Genomic DNA, 22846 nt, shown 5'->3' with positions numbered 1-22846 from the left:
TTTTTTTAATAATTTAAGAGTATTTTTTAAACTCTTTTTTTGGTTTATTTAAAGATATTATTAAAACTTGGGGAGAAAAATGTAAAATTGAAAGATGTTTTTATTAATTTAGGTTATATTTAATTACCTAAGTTAGGGATAATTAAGGTAATTAAATGTGGCTTAAAGTCTTTTTTTTCTTTTTTTAAATAAAATTAACACTATGTTTCATAATTACTTATATTTAATTGTGGTTTACTTGTAAGATTAATTTACGGCTAAAAGTATACACAACTTTACTCCAATGTTTATTATTATATAATATCTTGTTTATTTGATTTTTATATTTTTTTAAAAAAATTAGGTTAAATTAATAAAATATCTCTATTTTTCTTTTTTTTTTTTAATTTCGTGAAGGATAGTTTTAGATGAAAACCGTTAATATTTTATTTAAAAAATATCTTTAAACTTATAAAAGTGTTTCAAAAATACCCTTAAACTTTAGGAAGTTTCATTAATACACTTTCCTTTAACAAAAACTTTTACTGTTATGTTTAAAAATTACCCATAAATTTTTTGAGGTAACGAATCGACACCTTATAGATTGTCTACAAACATTTTAATGTTATTTTGGAAAATTCATGAGTATTTTGAAACGTGATGTTTTTTAATTTTTTTAAAAATGTTTGAGTATTTTTTAAACATTTTTTAAAGTTAAAGAATTTTTTAAAAATATTTTTGAAACAAAGCATTAACGGTTTTTATCCCAACTAACTATAAGAGTATTTTTAAAATTTTGTAGAAGTTTAAAATTATTTTTGAGACAACGTACAAAGTTCAAAGGTATTGTTTGACATCCGAGTAAAGAAGTGCACATGAACGAACCAATACTATGTTCAAATGAGAGCAATTCCGAGAATAATGGTTAAATAAAAAGTGCACATTTCGTTTTAGTGGCTCGATCGTAATAATTTGAAAGTTAAACGTGTTTGACTTAGAGTAATTCTATACTGAGTGATCTATTAAATATAATTCTACTAAGCGTGTTGGTAAGCAAAAAAAAAAACATGCATAAATAACTCGCTTTTGTTTATGAGAATTGTTTTCAATTTTAGAAGCACCTCGAGATAAGTATGTAAATTGGTCCTGTTGTAAGGGAAGTAGGAGAATGTTGGGCTCATCTAATCTCGTGCATTAGGCGTGGTTCGTTAATTTGATGCATGTACAATAAAACTCCCTTTATAAACATTTAATTTTTTTTTAATCAAGATTAAGCACTTTTTTTATCTACTTTTTTACATAATTTGTTATCAAACTATTTACCGTCAAACATAGTAGAGCTGTTCATTTGACTCAATGATCCGACTAGTTCGGATTACCCAATTCAAACCATAAATGTTAGACTGAGTTATATTTTTACACTTTGGGTTGGGTTGGGTTGAATTTTTGTTTGGTATAATCAATATTAATGATATATTGTGACTTATAATATTTAATATTCGAAATTTCTAACATTTTAGTTATTACCATCTATTTTCGGGGTTAGTTGATTAGGCAGGTGAGCTGTTACACACTCCTTAGCGGATTTTGACTTCCATGACCACCGTCCTGTTGTCTTAATCGACCAACACCCACGTTTGCTGACCAGTTAACTCGCACACATGCCAAACTCCTTGGTTCATGTTTCAAGATGGGTCGAATGGGGAGCCCACAGGCCGATGCGAGGAGCACACAGATGCCGAAGCAAAGGTGTGGCTGAAGATATAGGGATATCCACGCTATGTAGACTAGTCACCCCCCTATATACTATATTTTTTAGGTATTTTTGGTCTGTCAGGCATAAATACGATTTTTACAGACAGTCATACAGTGCTGATCGACAATCAAGCAATGAGTGCATGCGTCGCTTCTAGCCCGAATTCTAACTTAGAGACGTTTAGTCATAATCCAACGCACGTTCAGACATAATCAACTAGCCCGGATTCAAATGGAAATTGAAAAAAATACAAATTTGTTGTTATTGTCACAATCAAAATAGCGACAAATTATGGATTATAATATCACCAAATTGAAGAGAGATTAGATAATCGCACGTCCCTCCGCTAATATATTCGTCAACTCCAAACCCCATTTTTGTAATTCCTCAAAAAACCACATTAATTTCCCCCTCCTCCTTCTTCTTCTTCTTCATCATAAACTTTTCCGACAGCCATTACCTTAAAAAAACAACATCCCATCTGTGGCTACTCCGGCGGCCGCCGTAATAACATGGATGCCACCTTCAACAACAACCGCCACCAATTCTATTCCGGTGATCCCTTAGATGATAGCGACGAGAAAGCCCCTGATTCTCCGCCTTCTACTTCCGCCGCCGCCGCCAAGAAGGGCAGGTCAGCTCCTATTTTCATGAACCCATTTGCTTAATTCCATGGGGTTTCATTTATTTATTTATATATATATGTGTGTGATTTGTAGAAGAGGGATGAAGAAGAAAGTGGTGTCGGTGAGAATTAATGGTGACAGCTCAAGGAATTCTTCTGGTTCTACTACTCCTCCGCCTGATTCTTGGGCTTGGAGAAAGTATGGTCAAAAACCCATCAAAGGCTCCCCTTATCCAAGGTGAGCTCAATTTCAAATTTTATGATATGGGTTTTGTTTCAATTTTGTCCTTCTTGTTTGGGTTTTGATTCGATTTGGTCTCTATGTATAACTGTTCAAGCGTACCGCTATTAGATATTATCATTTTTTGGGCTTTCATTTTCGGGCTTCTCCTCAAAATTTTAAACTGGGGAGAGGTTTCCACGAGAATGCTTCATTCTCTTCCCAACCGATCTGAAATCTCACAATCTATTACCTTCGAGGCCCAACGAATACGCTGACACTTGTTGCTTTCCCCAATTGATGTGGGACCCCACCAAATGTCCCCTTTGGACCTAGCATCGTGGCACATCGCCTCATGTCCACCCCCTTCGAGACTCAAACTTCTAGTTGACACATTGTTCAGTATTTGACTCTGATACCATTTGTAACAATTCAAGTACAAAACTAGCCGATATTTTTCTTTTTGGCTCTTCTTTTCAGGCTTCCCGCTAGGTTTTCACACTCTTATAAAGGGTGTTTCATTCCACTCCCCAACCGATGTGTAATCTTATATTCTTATCTCGATTTCTTTCTTTCGTTTCGATTTGGTCTCTAGGATTTTAAAGTTTCGATTTTTTTTAGGGCGTATTATAGGTGTAGCAGTTCAAAGGGATGCCCGGCGAGGAAACAAGTAGAGAGGAATCGGCTTGATCCAACCATGTTGGTGATATCATATTCATGTGAACATAATCATTCCGGTCCGGTTTCTAGAAACATCAATAATCACCACAAAGCCGCCGCCGTGGGAAAACCCGGTTCGCCGGAGAGTGTGCCGGTTCATCCGGAACCGGAAGTGGAAGTGGAAGTGGAAGTGGAAGAGAAATTTGTGGATATGGGAGAGGAGTCGTTGATAACGGGGGACGAGTTCAGTTGGTTCGGGGAAATGGAAACGACGTCGTCCACTGTTCTCGAGAACTCGATTTTTTCTGGATGCTCGAGTGGATTGGGAGATTCGCTTTCCAGTGACGTGGCAATGCTTTTTCCGATGGGAGATAATGACGTGGACGACTCATTGTTTGCGGATCTCGGGGAGTTGCCGGAGTGTTCATTGGTGTTCCGGCACGGCGGAGCCCGGGGATTGGCGGCGGATGAACAACCGGCTGCCGGGCAGCGGCGGATCACTCCTTGGTGCGGAACCACCACTTGAGCTGCGGCTTCTCTTTGTCTGTATACTCCATCGTCCGCCATAGACGCCGGGAAGTTTCTTTTTCTTTTTTTCTTTTTCTAAACTTATTTATTTCTTCCTATATATATTTTACGAATTTTCATTATTAAAAAAATAATATATATATCTTGCTTCATTTTATTTTAAGGCTAAATTATTATTCGGGTTTGATTAATGGTAATAATATTTTAAGAAATTTAAGCGTATAAATTGAAAATTTTAAAGATTTAAAATGATATGATTTATCGATAATCATTAAATAATTTGGAGGATATTTGTGCTCGAGTTCTTAATTTATATTTTTATTTTTTATTTTTTTTTTTGTTAATGATAAAAAACGAATTATTAATTTATTAAAATTGGAAGATTAATAGACATTATTATCTTTAAAGAGCTAACTTACCTAGAAAAAATAAAAAAAAATTGATCGTTTATAAATTATAGTTTTTATGATTAATGATTAAATAATATATAGATTATTTATGAATTTTTTCAATTTTAAAATTAGAAATTAAATTATAATTCTTGCTAAATTATTGATATTAAATTTACCATTTAATCCAAAAAAAAAAATTAATTTTTTTTTGTTTGATTTTTATTGCACCAAACTACAACTTAAAAATATAAATATTTTTTTAATGAAGAAAAATAAATAACGCCACCATAAAATAACAAAAAAAAAAAAAAAACTTAAAGATAGGATACAATAATAAATTTTTATTATTTTCAAATATCAAATTAAGATTGCAACCTAATTTTAATATATATTTAAAAAAATTACTTGTTGTGGAATAATAAATAGTTATAAAGCTAAAATAAATATATAATAGTATCTAAAATAAAAATAAAAATTATTTTTTAAAATTTAATAAATTCGAATAAAATTAATTTTAAAGGAATTTATAAAAGTTTCCTGAATAATTATGATATTACCAAATTAACCAATAAAAATAATTAACCAGCCTAACACAAGCAAATCAAATTTGACTTAAAAATCCCAAAGACTTTTTAAATATATAATTATTGGAAAATTATAAATATTTCAAAGGATTAAATCATTACATTATTATAAGATCAACCCTCTAGATGCTTAGGTATTAAGAAAAAATTAAAATCTTCCCTTATCTAATAAATAAAATAAAATAAAATAAAAGGTGGTTGAGGAGGCTTTTCAAAAACTAATATAATATGTGATTGAAATCTCTCAATTAAAATAGAGATATACTATAAATGCTAAATTAATTAAAATATATATATATATATATCAATGAAATTTATATTTTATATAAAAAAATACCCTTAATTTTTTAAATTTTTATATAATATCCTTGAATTTTCAAAAAAATAAAAATTAGAATATCGTCACCCAAATTTTGAAGAAAAAAACTTTGTTTTAAAAATATTTTTGAAACAAAATTCTAAACTCGCCATTAAAATATATTTTTGAATTTTAGAAGTTTAAGAATATTTTTTTATTAATTTAATCCTCTCAAGAGGAATGTAATTCTTTGTTTATTTTTTTATTTTTATTTTTTATAAACAACATTGTTCACTTGTCATTACTCTTTTGACCATTCTTCCTTTTTGTATGTTCTAATAATAATAATAATAATAATAATAATAACAATAATATATATATATATATATATATATATATATATATATATATATATATATATATATATATAAACAAGTTTAAAAAACGTCTAGGGATTGGAGTTTTTTTCTCCTTAAAAGGTGGGGGATTGTCAAGAAAAAAGGTTGAAAAATTAAGAAAAAATAGTTAATTATATGTTTTAAAAATTTTCCTCTAATTTAAAAAAAAAATATTTAATAGGCTAAAGAATTTAAATATAACGATACTATTTATCTACTATGATAAAGTTTTTATTGTATGCATGATATGAGCTTTGTGTGCAGAAATATTTATTTAAAATATCATTTCACGGGTTTAGGTGGTTTTTTAGTCTGGGCAAGGTTGGATTGTGTAGTACTTCTCTACACAATGCCCACGTGTGCGAGTATGGTCCCACCAGATGTGCTCACACACCCCTAGGTCTGGCTCATTGGGCTAGTACACGCTAACAGGCTGTGTTGGACTCCATGGAGGAAAAGTGATCCACATGACATCATGACGACATAAATTTGTAAATCATCAGTCGTAATGTACATGTCCATACTCATCATAACGAGAATGTATCCTGATACACATGATACACAATTCTACCTGAGGTCTCCATAACTTTAGTTCATGTCATAATTTATGACAGCAGAACGAACCTCCAATTATAGCATATTAAGTTTGTAAATCTTTCATGCATGACATGATTTTCATGGCATAGTCTAAGTAGGTTTGTGCTTCGCAGATCATCGAATTCATGATGGTTTTGCCAGACATATCATAGAGTATCATAGAATTACATAGTGAAGCATAACATAACACATCACATTAGAACTTTTTAAAAAAGAAATAGCTTATCATGGCATATCATTGCGTATCGTAGCATTACATAGTGAAGCATACATGAAATAGCTTATCATAGCATATCATAGCGTATCATAGCATTACATAGTGAAGCATAACATAACACGTCATGTTAGAACCATAGTGGAGCCATAGCGTATCATAGCATTACATAGTGAAGCATAACATAACACGTCATGTTAGAACCATAGTGGAGCCATAGCGTATCATAGCATTACATAGTGAAGCATAACATAACACGTCATGTTAGAACCATAGTGGAGCCATAGCGTATCATAGCATTACATAGTGAAGCATAACATAACACGTCATGTTAGAACCATAGTGGAGCCATAGCGTATCATAGCATTACATAGTGAAGCATAACATAACACGTCATGTTAGAACCATAGTGGAGCCATAGCGTATCATAGCATTACATAGTGAAGCATAACATAACACGTCATGTTAGAACCATAGTGGAGCCATAGCGTATCATAGCATTACATAGTGAAGCATAACATAACACGTCATGTTAGAACCATAGTGGAGCCATAGCGTATCATAGCATTACATAGTGAAGCATAACATAACACGTCATGTTAGAACCATAGTGGAGCCACTTACATTGTTTTAAAGACTTAAAAGATTCTGCCAGCCAGATTCTAAACTTTTGATGACAAGTTCGAATGCACTTGAAGCGTATAAAACTTTCAAGACTTCAATTGATCCTCTAAACATATCGATAAGGTATAAAAATTTGGGAGTGGAAAAACTCGAACCTTAACTCGTTGGCCGAAACTATCTAAACCAATCTAAGTTAAACAAAAACCTGAATTAGGTGCAGACAGAGAATAAACACAACAGCTAAATGAAATCAATAGATTTGATGCTAATAATCCTTTCAATCAAGCTCTTTCTGGGCTCAAACTTAAAATTTTCAGACTAAAAAATATTGGAAAGTAGATAAAATCCAATCCAGGCAACAGCAATATCCTATAAAACACATCTCTGAAGAATTTCTACTAAACTATGGGGCTCATAAGAAAAATATGCAAATCAAAAGCCTAACTCGAACAGCAGCCGCCTTTCTTTACAGCAGAAACGTCCTTACCGACGTCGATTTTCTCTCCTTTCGAAGGAACTGAAGCAGCAGCTGCATCCTCACCAGCCTCCATGGTCTTCTTGCTTACAATGTGATAGATTTGAGTAAGGACTTCGGCGAACGCGTTCTCGACGTTGGTTGCTTCAAGTGCAGAAGTTTCCATGTAATACAGAGACTCCTTTTCAGCAAAAGATTTTCCATCCTCTGTTGAGACTGCCACCAGGTGTCGAAGATCTGATTTGTTACCAACAAGCATGACGACGATGTTGGGATCTGTATGGTCTCGTAACTCTCTTAACCACCTCTCGACATTTTCAAAAGTGGAATGTCGTGTGACATCATAGACGAGAAGTGCACCTACAGCACCTCGGTAGTATGCACTGGTTATTGCACGATACCTATGCCCCAAACGAGATGGTCAGTTCACAAAAAGAGTGAAGCAAGCACAACATGAAGTACTAAATCAAGCGTGAAGCAGTCACATTTGCCTCGGGATTTGTTATCTCGACGAACATAAGTTAATGTGCCTTTTCCCACATAAGAATGCTCATTTCTATTCCCATGATTCAAAGAAACCATGGCGAGTACTAAACTCAGCAACAAGAACGGCACACCGCTTATGTTTGTCGAGATAACGAACAAAAGAATCAAGCGTGCAACTGTTCTGGAGTGTTAAATGGAACTACCTATTGACTTGCAACAAAATACAGTTAACCCTCAACAGTACGGTTTTTGGTTGGCCTATTTCTTCTTGGCAGCAAACTTGGTCACTTGGGCTCCAGTTGGGTCCTTCTTCTACATGCTCTTGATCACACCAACAGCAACAGTTTGATGTATGTCACAAACGGAAAACAACCCAACGTGGGTACTTGGAGAAGGTCTCAACGGCCATGGGCTCCTTCTCAAGTTCTCAAGTTCTTTAGAGCCCACGTCACTTAGAGAGGGGAATGAAACATTCTTTATAAGGGTGTGAAAACCTCTCTCTATCAAGTGTTTTAAAACCTGAGATTGAAGGTGATACAGAACGGGTCAAAGAGGACAATATCTATAGCAGTGGGTTTGGGTTATTACAAATGATATCAGAGCTAGGCATTGAGCGATGGACCACTTAGGACGCTGGGCCCCGAAGGGAGTGGATTGTGAGATCTCACATCGGTTAGAGAGGACAACGAGTGCTAGCAAGGATACTGGGCCCTGATGGGGGGTGAATTGTGAGATCCTACATCGATTGGAGTGGAGAGCAAAACATTCTCTAGCAGATGCGTTTTAAAATCGTGAGACTGACAGCGATACGTAACGGGCCAAAGCGGATAATAACTACTAGCGGAGGGCTTGGGAAGTACCAAATCCAATTACAATTGTTCTAGAACAACAGGCCAGTCATTTATAATTGTGAGAAAAAAAAAACCCACTAATGAAATGTTTCCAAAAGTCATACTAAAATCTGTCACTTCACTTCAACATTTCATACAGAATTACAGAATAATAACCATTTTTGTATGTCAATGCATTTGAAACGTAACCATACAAGCAACTCTAATCAGCCCCATTAGATCCACTAATTTTGTAAGCAACCATTGCAGTTCAATGCATAAAAAACCGATTTAGTGGATGAGTAAGGACATGATTTAACCCATACAATTAAAGCTAATACAGAGACAATTCCATCAGTAAGATCATCAAAAACTACATTAGCTGTTCATCAACAACCACATATAGCAAAATTAAGAAATACCCAGATCTTGTAAAGGCCAGAGTTCAAAGATGAGGAAATATACCAACCTTTCCTGGCCAGCAGTATCCCAAATCTGGGCCTTGACGACCTTGCTATCAACATTCAAGCTCCGAGTAGCAAACTCAACCCCAATAGTGGACTTAGATTCGAGGCTAAACTCGTTTTTGGTGAACCTGGAGAGCAAATTAGACTTACCCACACCAGAATCTCCAATTAAAACGACCTTAAAGAGATAATCATAGTCATCTTCAGCTCTGTAGCCGGCCATCGCAGTCCCCCTTCTGAAGAACAAGAAGAACTTTGGTTGGATCAGATCTCTGCGAGTGTGCGCTTTTTGGAGGTTCTTTTCTTTGTTCTTCTTGTTTCGAGACAGTGGGAGTTGGAAATGGGAGAGACTGCTGTGTTTGCCGCTGCGCTGGGCTGGACGACGACGCGTCTCTTTTTCAAATTTTGGAATTCCTATGAAATCGCTTTGGATTTTGAGCTCTACAAATTGTTGAATTGACGTCCACGTCCTTGGTCATGGACTTATGGTCAAGACTATTCTAGCTTCTTGCATTGGTTAAGTAAGGTCATTTTTGTCATTTTGTATGCCACTCATCCAAAGCATTGGGACTTAAATTTGGACTTTGTTGGTGGGAAAAAGTTTGAAGCTTTTGGGTTTTCTTTCAAGTTGGTTATAACACTTTTGAATTTATGGAAAATTTGTGAAAACTATCATGACTTTATGGAATTTATTTCATTCATGTGCTTGAGGAATGTGTGGGATCATTAAAAATAAATGAAACATTAATATAAACTTTTCAATCCAGCTATAGCTATCGTAACTATAGTGTACTGAATCGAGATCGGTAGCTATAGAACAATAAAGAGTCTCAACCATGTATGTGACAGTTTAGCTACAGTAACTATGATGTATTGAATCGAGATCTATAGCTGTAGAACAATAAAGAGTCTTAATTTTTTTTCTACTCTATGATTGAGACACTCCTAATTCAGTCTCAACCATGTATGTAACAATCTAGCTACTGGAACAATGGTGTGTTGAATCAAGATCTATAATTATAGAACAATAAAGAGTCTTAGATTTCCACTCAATGGTTTGAGACGCTCCTAATTTAGCTCCTAGTTCAGTCAAAGTCATGTATATGACAATCTAGCTATCATAACTATGGTGTATTGAATTGCAATCTATAGCTATAGAAAGAGTCTTACTTTTGCACTCTATGATTGAGACATCCCAATTCAGCTCCTAATTCAGTCTCGGTCATGTATGTGACAATTTAGATACTGTAACAACTATAGTGTATTGAATCGAGATCTATAACTATACAAAATGCAAAAAATAAGGAATCTGGTCGTCTACTAAGTTCGACACCCCTAATCGAGTGTTAAGTCATATACGTGATGATCTCTTTGTAGGTATGTTTTATCAGAGAAAAACCACAAAATTACTTCAAATCTATATCAAGTAGTTACTAGAAGGCACGCAATCTTGTCGTACCTATCTCGTCCAAGATTATCAACTCATCGACAACGATTTCACAGAAGAGTTGCTATTGTAAACAATGCAAAACAGATTCCAAATGGCCACAATAGCTAAGTAATGATAATCCTGATATACAGAAGTGGGCTGTGAATGCATAGAAAGTAATAAGGCAGTTACAAATAAAGTTACAGACAAGATCTTCCATTTAAAAGCCCTTACCAAATTTGGTGTACCAAAAATGAACTCTACCTCCTCTCTATAATACATATTTCAAACAGGAGCAGGGCTTTGCTCAAGGAGTTCTTTCCCAGTAATACCATCCTTCAAGGTTTTGAAGTAAATATTGTAGTCCTTTTCTTGGGGGGGATTCTCAGGGTCCACAGTGAATGGCTCACTAAATGGAATCACACTTTTAACCTGCAAATGAGTAAGAACATCGCTAAAAACTTGAATGCTAACTACAATGGATCAGCTTTATGATCAAAATCCCAGGTTCAATACGCTGTCTTTTCTGTGGTCGCTCATCTTCAGTCAATCAGAAAAGAGAGATTCTTACCCCTAATGCACTGGCATTGCCCTTTTTCTTCCTTTTTTCGGTCCGCTTAGGGGCTGAAGGGAGGGGGGACTCGATCTTTTGGACTTTTGTTATTTCGTTTGGACTCAGTACCAAACAATCTTAAGACGTGATAACGAAAAATAATGGGTCAAAATTCATTTTGTTGTCTATTATGGTCAATGAAATTAGTGGCATCAGGAATTTTTTCTATGTATGAAAGAACAAACCAGTCAATAAACCTGTATTTTAATTCTATAGCTAGAACCATTGTTAGGAACCACGAACGTTCACAATGGTATGATATTGTCCACTTTGAGAATAAGCTCTCACAGCTTTGCTTTTGGTTTCACAAAACGCCTCCTACCAATGGAGATGTATTCCATACTTATAAACCCATAATCGTTCCTTTAACCAATGTGCAACTCCCTCCCAACAATCCTCAACAACATAACACCCGGGACAGTAAGAATAAAGGGACATTAGACAGATCATGAAGGGATTAGAAGGAGAGTAGGATTGTTTTATCACTCAAGAGAGTAAAATAAAGTAGAGAGGGAGGGATGGAGGGAGGGTATTACCTCGAATGTTTTGTCACACGTATACGGACTTTCCAAAGCAGCGATGCAAATACAAGCAACCTCTTCCCTCGATATCTTACCCTGCGCGAAAAGAAAAGAATACCCTCATAAGAAATCAATGACAGTATCTCTAAACTCTAGACATTGTTCATTTGTTGTTGTGGTACCGTTATATTATCTCCTTGATCGAAAATGAGATCGGCACCAGCGGGCTCCTCGGTTAACGCACAAGGTCTTACAATTGCATAAGGAATTCCACTTTCTCGAATTAAGTCCTCTCCCTGTAGAGGAAATGGCCAATATTGAAATGAAACTAAACATAAAAACTAAAAAGTAGCTGAAACTAATGTGTGGAAGATTGTATGAATAGAGTTGGTCTTAAACCTTCAATTTGAATGTAAGAATAAAATCCAATTCTTTATTCAATCTGACGGCAGGAGGTTGCTTGCTGAGATCGAGCCCTGGCCTATCAGGTCGTGTGACTCCAGCAGAACTCACATGCACAAACCTAAAGTAGACAAACAGATAGACGAACCGTGTAAGAGAATTGGAAAAAGATCAAAATCAGCTTAGTAGTCCTAAAAGATGGCGTTTTGGTAAACCTGGGAGTTATAGGATCTTTAATATAAGCCCTTATACTTGATAATGGAAGTTGAAATGCACCTTCTACAAAAGTTGGGTTGAGTTTCCCGTCATATTCAAACTTGCTAAACATGAGCTGCATATGAATATCAATGCATCAGAAGTGCGTGTGAAAAATATTATGAGAATGAGAATGAACTAAGAGAAAAGTATGTTAAGGATTGTAGGGAGAAGAGTCTCACATCGGCTAATTAAGTGGTTAATCATGAGATTATAAGTAAGGAATACATCTTCATTGGTACGAGGCCTTTTGGGAAAACAAAAAATAAAGTCATGAGAGCTTATGCTCAAAGTGGACAATATCATACCATTGTGGAGAGTCGTGATTCCTAACATGGTATCAAAATCGTACCCCTAACTTAGCCATGTCAATAGTATCCTAAGTGTCAAACAAAAAATTGTAAACCTCGAAAGTGTAGTCAAAAGTGACTCAAAGTGTCGAACAAAGGGTGTATTTGTTCAGGGCTCCAAAGAAAGAGTCAAGCCTCGATTAAGGGGAGGCTCTTTGAAGGCTCCATAGGCCTCAGGGGAGGCTCTATGGTGTAATTTGTTCAAGGGGAGAATTGTTAAGGATTGTTGGAAGAGGAGTCTCGACTAATTAAGCGGTTAATTATGAGATCATAGGTAAGAAATACATGTTCATTGGTATAAGGCCTTCTGGGAAAACAAAAAATAAATCCATGAGAGCTTATGCTCAAAGTGGACAATATCATACCATTGTGGAGAGTCGTGGTTCCTAACAAAGTAATCTTACCTGCAGTGACACAATATTTGTAGGGTCAAAAGGTGGGGCATCTACAACAGTTCGAGCTCGAAATATTGGCCTCAACGAAGAAAATGGCACATGAACCTGAGAAAACAGGAAATATAACCAGTCATTGGTAGTTCGATTGTTCATAAAAGAAAAGCCCCAATCAAGGTCAAATGGTGTTACTCACTGACTGCCATTGGCCTTTGACAGTGTCGAAGCCGGCTGTATAACCAATAGTATCCCAATCAGTGCTGGTGCGCACGATCAGTTTATACCGACGGCCATCGCCTTTGAGATGCAATTCTAATCCGTCATAAGCAGAAAGATCTTCTGGTACAGAAAAGTTCTGTATAAATGCAAAAAGATGGAATAACTATGACATTAGATAGGGGAATGAAAGGGAGCAGCCACCGTAATTCAAAAGACTCGGAGAAGATCAAGGAACAGAAATGGTTCATTTGAAGGACAAGCTTATGAGGAAGAAAAGTACATTCCATTCATAATAAGCATAAAAATAAAATGAATGGTAAAAAAGTTCTGGAAGACAAGATTTTGTCACCAATCCCTGACTTTTATAGAGTTATTTCAATTGTTTTCATAATCCTAACTTAGGAATGACCGTCGAGCATTCGGTACAGAAGAGGCGACTGCGTTAGTTTTAGATATCTGAGAATGTAAAGCATGGGCGAAGAAAATATTCAAAATATGTAAATTACCCGTGTCCGAACACTAGTAAAACCACCATTGTTTGCAGTTGAAACAACACCTAAAGCATATGCACCCAAAGTTAGATTCATGATCATAATGTGTTCATTCTATTAACAGTGAGGTAATCTTGGACTTGTAAACTGTCTAAAGGCTTAATGGAAGAAACCTTTAAAAACTCCAGTTGGTCCACCATTTTTGCCACCTTTGAAGTCAATTTGAAACGAACTTTCACTCACTCCACCCATTACAACGTCATCTAAAGCACCCCAAGGAATTTCTTTGAGATTATTTCCTGCAAATTACAAAGAGAAAGCTCGATTACTCCTGGAACAAGTTTCTTGCATTCGATACATGATACACATGCGTTCATCACTGTTGCTAAAATCATCGTATTGGATAACTCACTTTTTTCTTTCCCTCCATACTAGCAATCTTCGAATTTTTAATCTCATACGTATCGTAATAAAGAATTGTAACAGCCTAAGCCCACCGCTAGCAGATATTATCCTCTTCGGGCTTTCTCTTCTGAGCTTCCCCTCAAGGTTTTAAAACATGTCCACTAGGGAGAGGTTTCCTTACTCTTATAAGAAATGTTTTGTTCCCCTCTCCAACCGTTGTGCGATCTCATAATCCACCCCCCTTGAGGGCCCAACGTCCTCGCTGGCACACCAACCGGTGTCTGGCTCTAATACCATTTGTAACAGCCTAAGCCTACCACTAGTAGATATTGTCCTCTTTGGGCTTCCCCTCAAGGTTTTAAAACGCATCCACTGGAGAGAGGTGTCCACACCCTTATAAGGAATTCTTCGTTCCCCTCTTCAACCAATGTGGGATCTCATAAGAATCAAGTACCATACAGAAGCAAAAGGAAAAATCACCAATAACTCGATAAAATAGTACCTTCAAATCCAAAAAGTAACTTCCCATCTCGGAGTCCAACACTAGCTTTCACAGCATTGATCAAATTTTGCATTCCAATAAACTCCACCAATTCTGGTGAATCACCTTTGATCTGCATTAGTCAACCATTAAATAATCTTGCCAGTAAACAACATTTCTTACATTGGCTAGAACACATGATCAAGTTATCTAAAATTTTGTTCGACTCCCGAAACAAATTCAAATCTGAGTCAGACATTTAGTTCATCACCTCAGGTTCAAAGAACTTGACTCCCTGCACCATATGAAACATTGAATCAGAAAGCCGTCTGAAGGCTAGTATACAGATTAAACCAGAAGTTTGTGAAGTTGACAAAATGGTGAGCTACTTCAAAACATTAATACAACTACCGCATAGTCAGCCATATACATACTTGGCTATACTTTGCTCTGTCTGGAGTGTCTCCTTCCTTTGGCCCAACAATGACGGAGACAGCATTAATAACTTTCCTCACTCCCTTAAAGTTACGAGGTGCCAAAGTGCTCCCCTTTGTAACATCCCCAACAATCTAACATTCCAAGGGAAGGAAAATGATTTAAAGAATGAACCAACCAGAAGCAGAATGTGATTTCTTAATATTACAAACTACCTATTGTGAAGTACCAAAATCTAGTATACTTATTTTCTATCATTTCGCATATCCACTCCTTCCGGCTCTACGTTAGTGAACATATCATATATGGCTATTGGGCTTTTTGACAAATTCAGTTTTATGGCTAAAATTTATATCTAGCTAAATGAGATATTAGGATACATCTGACAGCATGGGTTGATGTGAAGTGAGAAATGAAGAAAAATAATACGTTTGAGATCCCACATTGGTTGGGGAGGAGAACGAAGCATTCTTTATAAGAGTGTGGAAACCTCTCCCTAGCAGACGCGTGTTAAAAACCTTGAGGGGAAACCCGAAAGGGAAAGCTCAAAGAGGACAATATCTACTAGCAGTGGGCTTGGGTCGTTACAAATGGTATCAGACTCAGACACCGAGTGATGTGTGCCAGTGAGGAGGCTAAGCCTCGAAGGAGGGTGAACACGAGGGGGTGTGTCAGGAAGGACGTTGGGCCCCGAAGGGGGGTCGATTAGGGGTCCCATATCGATTAGAGAAGGGAACGAGTGCCAGAGAGGACGCTGGGCCTCGAATTAGGTTGAATTTTGAGAACCCACATCGATTGGGGAGAATAAAACATTTTTTATAAGGGTGTGGAAACCTCTTCCAAGCACACGCGTTCTAAAAACTTTGAGAGGAAGCCCAAAGAGGACAATATCTGCTAACGGTGGACTTGGGCCATTACAATATGTTTATGTGAGTCATATCAATTGGAAACGATTGAAGAAGTACCAAATGATAGAGTTAATGAGCCAACTTCCTAAGAGCAAAGGCATAACCAATAAATCAAAAAGTATTCACAACAACTAGGATCAGTAAGCAGTGATACAACTGACCAAGTCAATATCAGGGCCTAGCATCTTTCTTGCTTTCTCTTCATTTCTAACCTGAAAGAAGTTTCATGAACAACAAAGAACGTGAAAATCTGTTTAAAACAAGAAAAAAAGAAAGAAATCATCACTACTTTTCCATCTCTTCTCAAAAGTTCAACAAATAACAAAAAATGGAAAAGGCTAATAACATACCAAAGCTCGAACAGGCAACCCTTTTTTCCTCAGGATATCAACAACCCTTCTACCAACACCACCCGTTGCCCCAGCTACAAGAATGAACCCAGAAGTTTCCATTCCTTCAACAGGTTTGTTCGTAGATGGACCCGACAATTTAGCAATCAGAGACTCAAAAAACTTCACCATTAACGAACAAACATTCAGTCAATCGATCAATTCAACAAAACCCATAACATTAGGAAACTAATCCAACCTTAGCAGGAGATGGAGGTCCGTTGAAATAGTACAACGTTCTCAAAAACCTACCAAAATCCCAAGCCTCCGAAGAAATGGGTTTTGGGGACAGTCTCACAGAGCAGGATTTTGAGATGTTTAAATGGATCAAAGAGTGATTTCCGCCGAAAACTTGGAGGAACGGATTAGAAATTATAGATGGTACCAAGAACTTCCTTCGACCAATGGGCGATGGTGATGTTGTAGTACTCTGCAAAAGGGCAAATCAAGATGGATTTAGAGAATAATCGACATGGGTATATCAGATTAAAGATTGATATCGATTTCTTCAAATGTGATCACCTTTAGAACGATGGAAGACGAAGATTGAGATGAGAATTGGAGGCCAACACAGCCCATTTCCATTCTTCAAGTGAGACAGAAACAAGGGAAAGTTTGAGAAATATCGATTCATATTCTGTTCTCTTTTTACGATAATTTTCGAATTAGAAACAAATATAGACCACACAGTCGTTAGAAGCCTTCCCTCGCTTTCTGGAAGAGCAGAAAAAATTATGGATTAAGCGGCTTCTAATTAAAAATTAAAGTTTAATTAATGGATGTGCGCTAAAAAAGAAAAAACATATATGCGTTTGCCGGGAGTCGAACCCGGATCTATTGCTTGGAAGGCAATTATCCTAACCGTTGGACTACAAACGCTCGTATGAAATGATTTAAATTATTAATAATCAATAATATCTTTTCCAGCGATTATTATTAATGTTGGAAACTGTCTAAGTTGAGACTTGAATGATCCTCTTAAACAAAGTTATACCATCGCAACCCTAGATTTATACTTAATCTAAGGTCGCTATTGTATACATATCATAAACATTTAATGCGCAAATACTTCATTTAAAACTTTATCATGGACTTGCATATTTTCTAAAAAGGTCTCTAAATAAAACAACAAAAAATGAAATGACATAAAGTAAAAAAAGTCATATACTAACCGAGTTGTACATGTTGGCGCGTGTACAACTCAGTTAACTGAGGCTCTAATACTATGTTAGAAACAAACGACCCTCTACACCTATAAATGACAGTAAACACATGTAACTTTATAATTCATAATTTTTTTCGTGAAATAAAAACATGAATTTATGATTTGTCATAAATTAATTTTATAAAAAATAGTTTTATTATAAATGTTTGGCTACATTCTAATTTTTTGAGGTAAAATTTGAAAGTTTTAAATATATACACATACCAAATATGAAAAAATAAAATTATTTCTTGAACGTATAAAAAAAATGTTTCTAATTAAAATTTCAAATTATAAAATAAAATAAATATTAGAAATTGAAAATTGAAAATAAGATTTATAATTTTAACAAAAAATAATATAATTTAAAAATCTTCCTTTTTTTTTTTTTTTTTTTTTTTTTTTTTTTTTTTTTTTTTTTTTTTTTTTTTTTTTTTTTTTTTTTGAGGTTTGTTTCTTTTCTATCACATGTCCCCAAATCCTCCAAAGATTACTCTTTTCCCCCTACTCTCTACTTTGTCTTAATTAAATCGAATGCCCCACATCTCAATGGTTACGTGTTATTCAAGCAAAAAAGAAGTCTAAACTAACGTACGGTTAAATGGGAAGATGAGCTGGTCGAGTTGTGGACATATACTTAGAGCTCGTATTGGTATGTTATTATGCCTAACACATTTCGATACATACGTCAATGAATTCGTGTTAATTCATATTGAGTATGTCTGTCGTTAGTAAATATTGTACTTTTTCGACTTTCCCTTTCGAGCTTCTAGTTTTTAAAACGTAACTGATAGAGAGAGGTAGAGAGGTTTCCACACCCTTATAAAGATATCTACTGGTATGTAACAACTCAAGCCCACTGCTACCAGATATTGTCCTAGTTGCCACAATTAGCAAATATTGTCTTCTTGCTTCGTTTTCGTTCTCCTCCCCAACCGATGTGGGATCTCACATAAAATGCCTAAGCCCACCGCTAGCAGATATTGTGCTCTTTGGGCTTTCCCTTATGGGCTTCTCTCAAGATTTTGAAACGCATCTCGGAAAGGTTTCCACACCCTTATAAAGAATATTTCATTCCTCTCTTCAACCGATGTGGGATCCGACAATACACCTCCTTTCGGGGCTCAACTTCCTCGCTGACACATGTTCCTCTCTCCAATTGATGTGAGATCTCACATAAAGAGTTCCCGAAAACCATTCTATATACCGTACACAACATTACCAACATAAAATTTCACCAACGGTTGACACATAGGTAAGCTCGACGCTAAGATGGAGAGCTCAACACTTCCACCCTTCTTCGACTCGTTTGATTGGTGCAAATAACGTTAAAAATTAGACTAATTATATAGAAAAACTATATCGATGAATTAATTTTTATAAATTTTGAATTTGTCGAGACCTAGAGCTCGAGATCATTAAAAAAANAAAAAAAAAAAACATCCCCACTTAAAAGTCAAGAACTTTGACACATTTTGTTCATCTCCAAGCTCTCTCTTCATGGCTCCTTCAACCAACAAATCCCTATTTCTCATCTTCTTCCTCCTCCTCCTTCTTCTTCTTCACAACAACAACAACGACAACCTCTTCTTCGCCGCCCTCACCAAAGGCCACACGCCGCCGTCTTCTCCCAGCCAGAAAGCCCATGCCATCCTCTCCGACCAGAAGCTCCTCCGTGGCCGCCGCCTCATCGCCATCGCCCATCCCCGACATTATTATTATTATTATTACGACAGCGATCGTATTCTCCGCTCCGTCCCCAGCCCCGGTGTCGGCCATTAACAGCTTCCACAGTACACAAACCCAATCATTATTTCATATTTTGTAATTTTTTTTCTTCTTTTTCTTCATCAAATTTTGGGAATTGGATTTTGTGTTATGATTAGGGTTATCAGTTCACAGAAAAAAAGAGACCATGAATATTTGAAAAATGTTGTATGCTACTTCATTCAATTTAATTATAATTTTGGTTTCATCCGCTCATGTTATGTGCAGGTTCTATGTAATAATTACGATCCGTACCCTTAGTCTATTTAACTCTTAATACGTGATTAAAATAGGTGAATTATTTTGAATCCATCCCTACAGGAATGAGACGTAATAATTTTTCATCATTTGATTTTAGCACCATGACAACTCAAATCCATTGTTAGCCGATATTGTTCGTTTTGGTTCGTTACATATCTATTAGGAAGAGGTTTCCAAACCCTTATAAGGGATGTTTTGTTCTCTTCTTCAACCGATGTGGGATCTCATAATCCATCTCACTTGGGGGATTGTTGTCACACCGCCCAGTGTCTAGCTCTAATACTATTTGTAACCGCTCGGGCCGCCGCTAGCAGATATTATCTGTTTTGGTCTGTTACGTATCGTCGTTAGCCTCACGACTTTAAAACATGTCTAATAGGAAGAAGTTTTCGAAACCCTTATAAGGAATGTTTCGTTCTCCCCTCCATCCATCTCATTTGGGGGATTGTTGTCACACCGCCCAGTGTCTAGCTCTGATACTATTTGTAACAGCTCGGGCCGCCGCTAGCAGATATTATCTGTTTTGGTCTATTACGTATCGTCGTTAGCCTCACGACTTTAAAACATGTCTACTAGGAAGAAGTTTTCAAAACCCTTATAAGGAATGTTTCGTTCTCTCGTCCAACCGATGTGGGATCTCACAATTCATCTCACTTGAGGGACTATTGCCACACCGCCTAGTATCTAGCTCTAATACTATTTGTAATAGCTCAGGCTGCCTCTAGTAGATATTGTCTGTTTTGACTCGTTACGTATCGTCATAGCCTCACAGTTTTAAAACGTGTCTTTCCTTTTGTAGGCTACTATTTACCAAACATTTGATAAACTTGTTCTTAGGACCCTAGAGAATTAAGAATCGAAATACCTATAATTAATGACAAAAGCACGTTAAAATGAGCACGGTTAAATGATACATCCGAACTTTGAAATTACTGAAAGGTTTTATTTTTGCTAGTCACACGAAATCTGATGTGCACGAACGAGCGACATTATTTACAATTCATTTGGTTCTTTAATAAATAATTTAATTTTAATTTTAAATATATAAAAAATACGTTTTAATATCAATAATTTGAAGCTTAATACGTAATAAATAAATAAAAAATATCTTATTTTCCTTGTTTCATTCTCATTCCATTAATTGGATCCCTACTAGACTCTCCTATAAAGTAATTAAAATTGCGTCATTTACACACCATATTGACTTATTTGCCAATATTTCGTACTACTTTGACTTATTTAACAAACAATTAATATTTATCCCTTTTTTTTATTTATTTATTTTATTTAGAATATTACGAAAAATTCAAATCTACCATCTTTGAATAAAATTAATTAGATGAATTTTTCGAGTAAAAAAATTATAATAAATCCAATAATAAACTTGCTTTGTATATATAAAATGTTCGTATTTTTATTAAAGCTATTTTATATTTTGTGGGATAATATAAAAAAAAAAAATCATTTCATTATTTATATGAATGTCAAATCATAAATATATGGAAATTTAATGCCTTTTGTGTATGGGAATGATAAAGTAAAGGCTCCAAAATTGTCCCATTATCCCTACAACCATTTAGAGCAATAAATTTATTATTAATAAGAGAGGGAGAGGTAGCTTTAAAATTTTATATATATTCTCGAATTTAAATTTTAAAAAAAAATCTCAAAAATACTCTTATTGATGGTAGGGTGTTATGGTTGTCCAAGACATGTTGTCTATAGCCGTATTCTGATGTCTCGGTCATGCTTGTTCACGACGTGTTGTTCATAGTCGCATGCCTATTCCAAACCCATTTGACTTGTTTTTATCTTAGATAGACATTTACTATTACATGTTGTATCAATATGGGGTGTATGACTGACTATTTATCAAAATCACGTTTATACCCCTCACGGCTAAAATGCTCCAAAATATAGATGAGAATATAGGTAGTTGTCACTTATTCCTACCTAAGTTATATGCTATCAAAGTTGTTGTTGCCTACTCACTTTTATCTTATAACAATACTAGTCGTTGATCGTTCTTCATTTTGCTGGCTTGAGTGGGGGAGAAATACAACTTGAAGCACATGGGCTTGGGCAATTTCGAATTGAACTCTGATCTTTACAAGCCCATACTAGAAAGATTGTCTAAGTGATTGGCAATGTTGAAAAAAAAAAAAACAGGAAATATGGTAGCTTTTGAATCTCGGTTGGAGAGGAAAACGAAACATTCCTTATAAGGGTGTGGAAACCTCTCCTTAGCTGACGCATTTTAAAAATCTTGAGGGGAAACTTGAAAGGGAAAGCTCAAAGAGGACAGTATCTGCTAGCCATGGATTTGAACTGTTACAAATGTTATGAGAGCCAAACACTAGGCAGTGTGTCAGAGAGGACGTTGGATCTCGAAAGGGGGTGGATTGTGAGATCCAATATCGATTAGAGAGGAGAACGAGTGTCAGCGAGGATGCTCGACCTTGAGGGGGTGGATTGTGAGATTCCACATCGATTGGATAGGAGAACAATGCCAATAAGAATGTTGAGCCCTGAAAGAGTGTAGATTGTGAGATCCCATATTGGTTGGAGGGGAGAACAAAACATTACTTACAAGGGTGTGGAAACCTCTCTCTAGCGACGCATTTTAAAAACCTTGAGGGGAAACCTCAAAGGGAAAGCCCAAAGAGGACAGTATTTGCTAGCCGTAGGTTTGAGCTGTTACAAATGTTATTAGAGCCAGACACCAGATGGTGTGTCAGCGAGAACGTTGGGTCTCGAATGGGGGTGGATTGTGAGATCCCACATCGATTAGAGAGGAGAATGAGTGTCAGCGAGAATGCTGAACCTCGAAGGGGGTAGAATGTGAGATCCCACATCGATTGGATAGGGGAACAGTGCCAATAAGAACGCTGAGCCCTGAAAAATGGTAGATTGTGAAACCCCACATCGGTTGGAGAGGAAAACGAAGCATACCTTATAAGGGTGTACAAACCTCTCCCTAGCAAACGTGCTTTAAAACTTTGAGAGGACCCGGAAGGGAAAACTAAAAAAATGACAATATCGGCTAGCGGTGGACTTAGGCTATTATAAATGGTATCAGAGTCAGACACTAAATGGAGTGCCAGTGAGGACGCTAGGCCCCTAAGTAGGTTGGAATTCCTTATATGAGTGTGGAAACCTCTCTCTCGTAGACGCGTTTAAAAACCTTGATG

General features: G+C 36.1%; 3 protein-coding genes and 1 non-coding gene across 4 annotated transcripts; 1 reads left to right on the top strand and 3 right to left on the bottom strand.

Annotated features, from left to right (window-relative positions):
* The first annotated feature begins 2064 nt into the window (after positions 1–2064).
* On the top strand, positions 2065–3858 carry LOC111490461 (probable WRKY transcription factor 65). Its single transcript, XM_023139093.1, has 3 exons — positions 2065–2369; positions 2455–2598; positions 3202–3858. The coding sequence occupies exons 1-3, from the start codon at positions 2248–2250 to the stop codon at positions 3764–3766; spliced, it is 831 nt and encodes a 276-aa protein (XP_022994861.1). The 5' UTR covers positions 2065–2247; the 3' UTR covers positions 3767–3858.
* Positions 3859–7117: 3259 nt separating this feature from the next.
* LOC111490479 (ras-related protein RABA1c) lies at positions 7118–9737 on the bottom strand. Its single transcript, XM_023139120.1, has 2 exons — positions 9136–9737; positions 7118–7751 (listed from the first exon to the last, which is right to left on the bottom strand). Exons 1-2 carry the CDS (start codon positions 9354–9356, stop codon positions 7316–7318), a joined length of 657 nt encoding a protein of 218 aa, XP_022994888.1. The 5' UTR covers positions 9357–9737; the 3' UTR covers positions 7118–7315.
* An 863-nt stretch (positions 9738–10600) lies between these two features.
* Positions 10601–17119, bottom strand: LOC111490397. The gene is made up of 16 exons (XM_023139002.1): positions 16946–17119; positions 16623–16853; positions 16385–16546; positions 16196–16246; positions 15126–15260; positions 14963–14986; positions 14713–14824; positions 13979–14104; positions 13821–13870; positions 13292–13450; positions 13108–13203; positions 12314–12429; positions 12096–12219; positions 11879–11992; positions 11712–11792; positions 10601–10994 (listed from the first exon to the last, which is right to left on the bottom strand). Exons 1-16 carry the CDS (start codon positions 17006–17008, stop codon positions 10848–10850), a joined length of 1791 nt encoding a protein of 596 aa, XP_022994770.1. The 5' UTR covers positions 17009–17119; the 3' UTR covers positions 10601–10847.
* A 111-nt stretch (positions 17120–17230) lies between these two features.
* On the bottom strand, positions 17231–17302 carry TRNAG-UCC. The gene has a single exon. It is a non-coding gene; the product is annotated as a tRNA-Gly (tRNA).
* Between the last annotated feature and the right edge of the window lie 5544 nt (positions 17303–22846).

The sequence above is a fragment of the Cucurbita maxima genome, unplaced genomic scaffold (assembly GCF_002738345.1).
Source record: "Cucurbita maxima cultivar Rimu unplaced genomic scaffold, Cmax_1.0 Cma_Scf00015, whole genome shotgun sequence".
Lineage (NCBI taxonomy): Eukaryota > Viridiplantae > Streptophyta > Magnoliopsida > Cucurbitales > Cucurbitaceae > Cucurbita > Cucurbita maxima.
The sequence above is the reverse complement of the archived record's forward strand: the minus strand, read 5'-3'. Positions and strand labels throughout refer to the sequence as shown.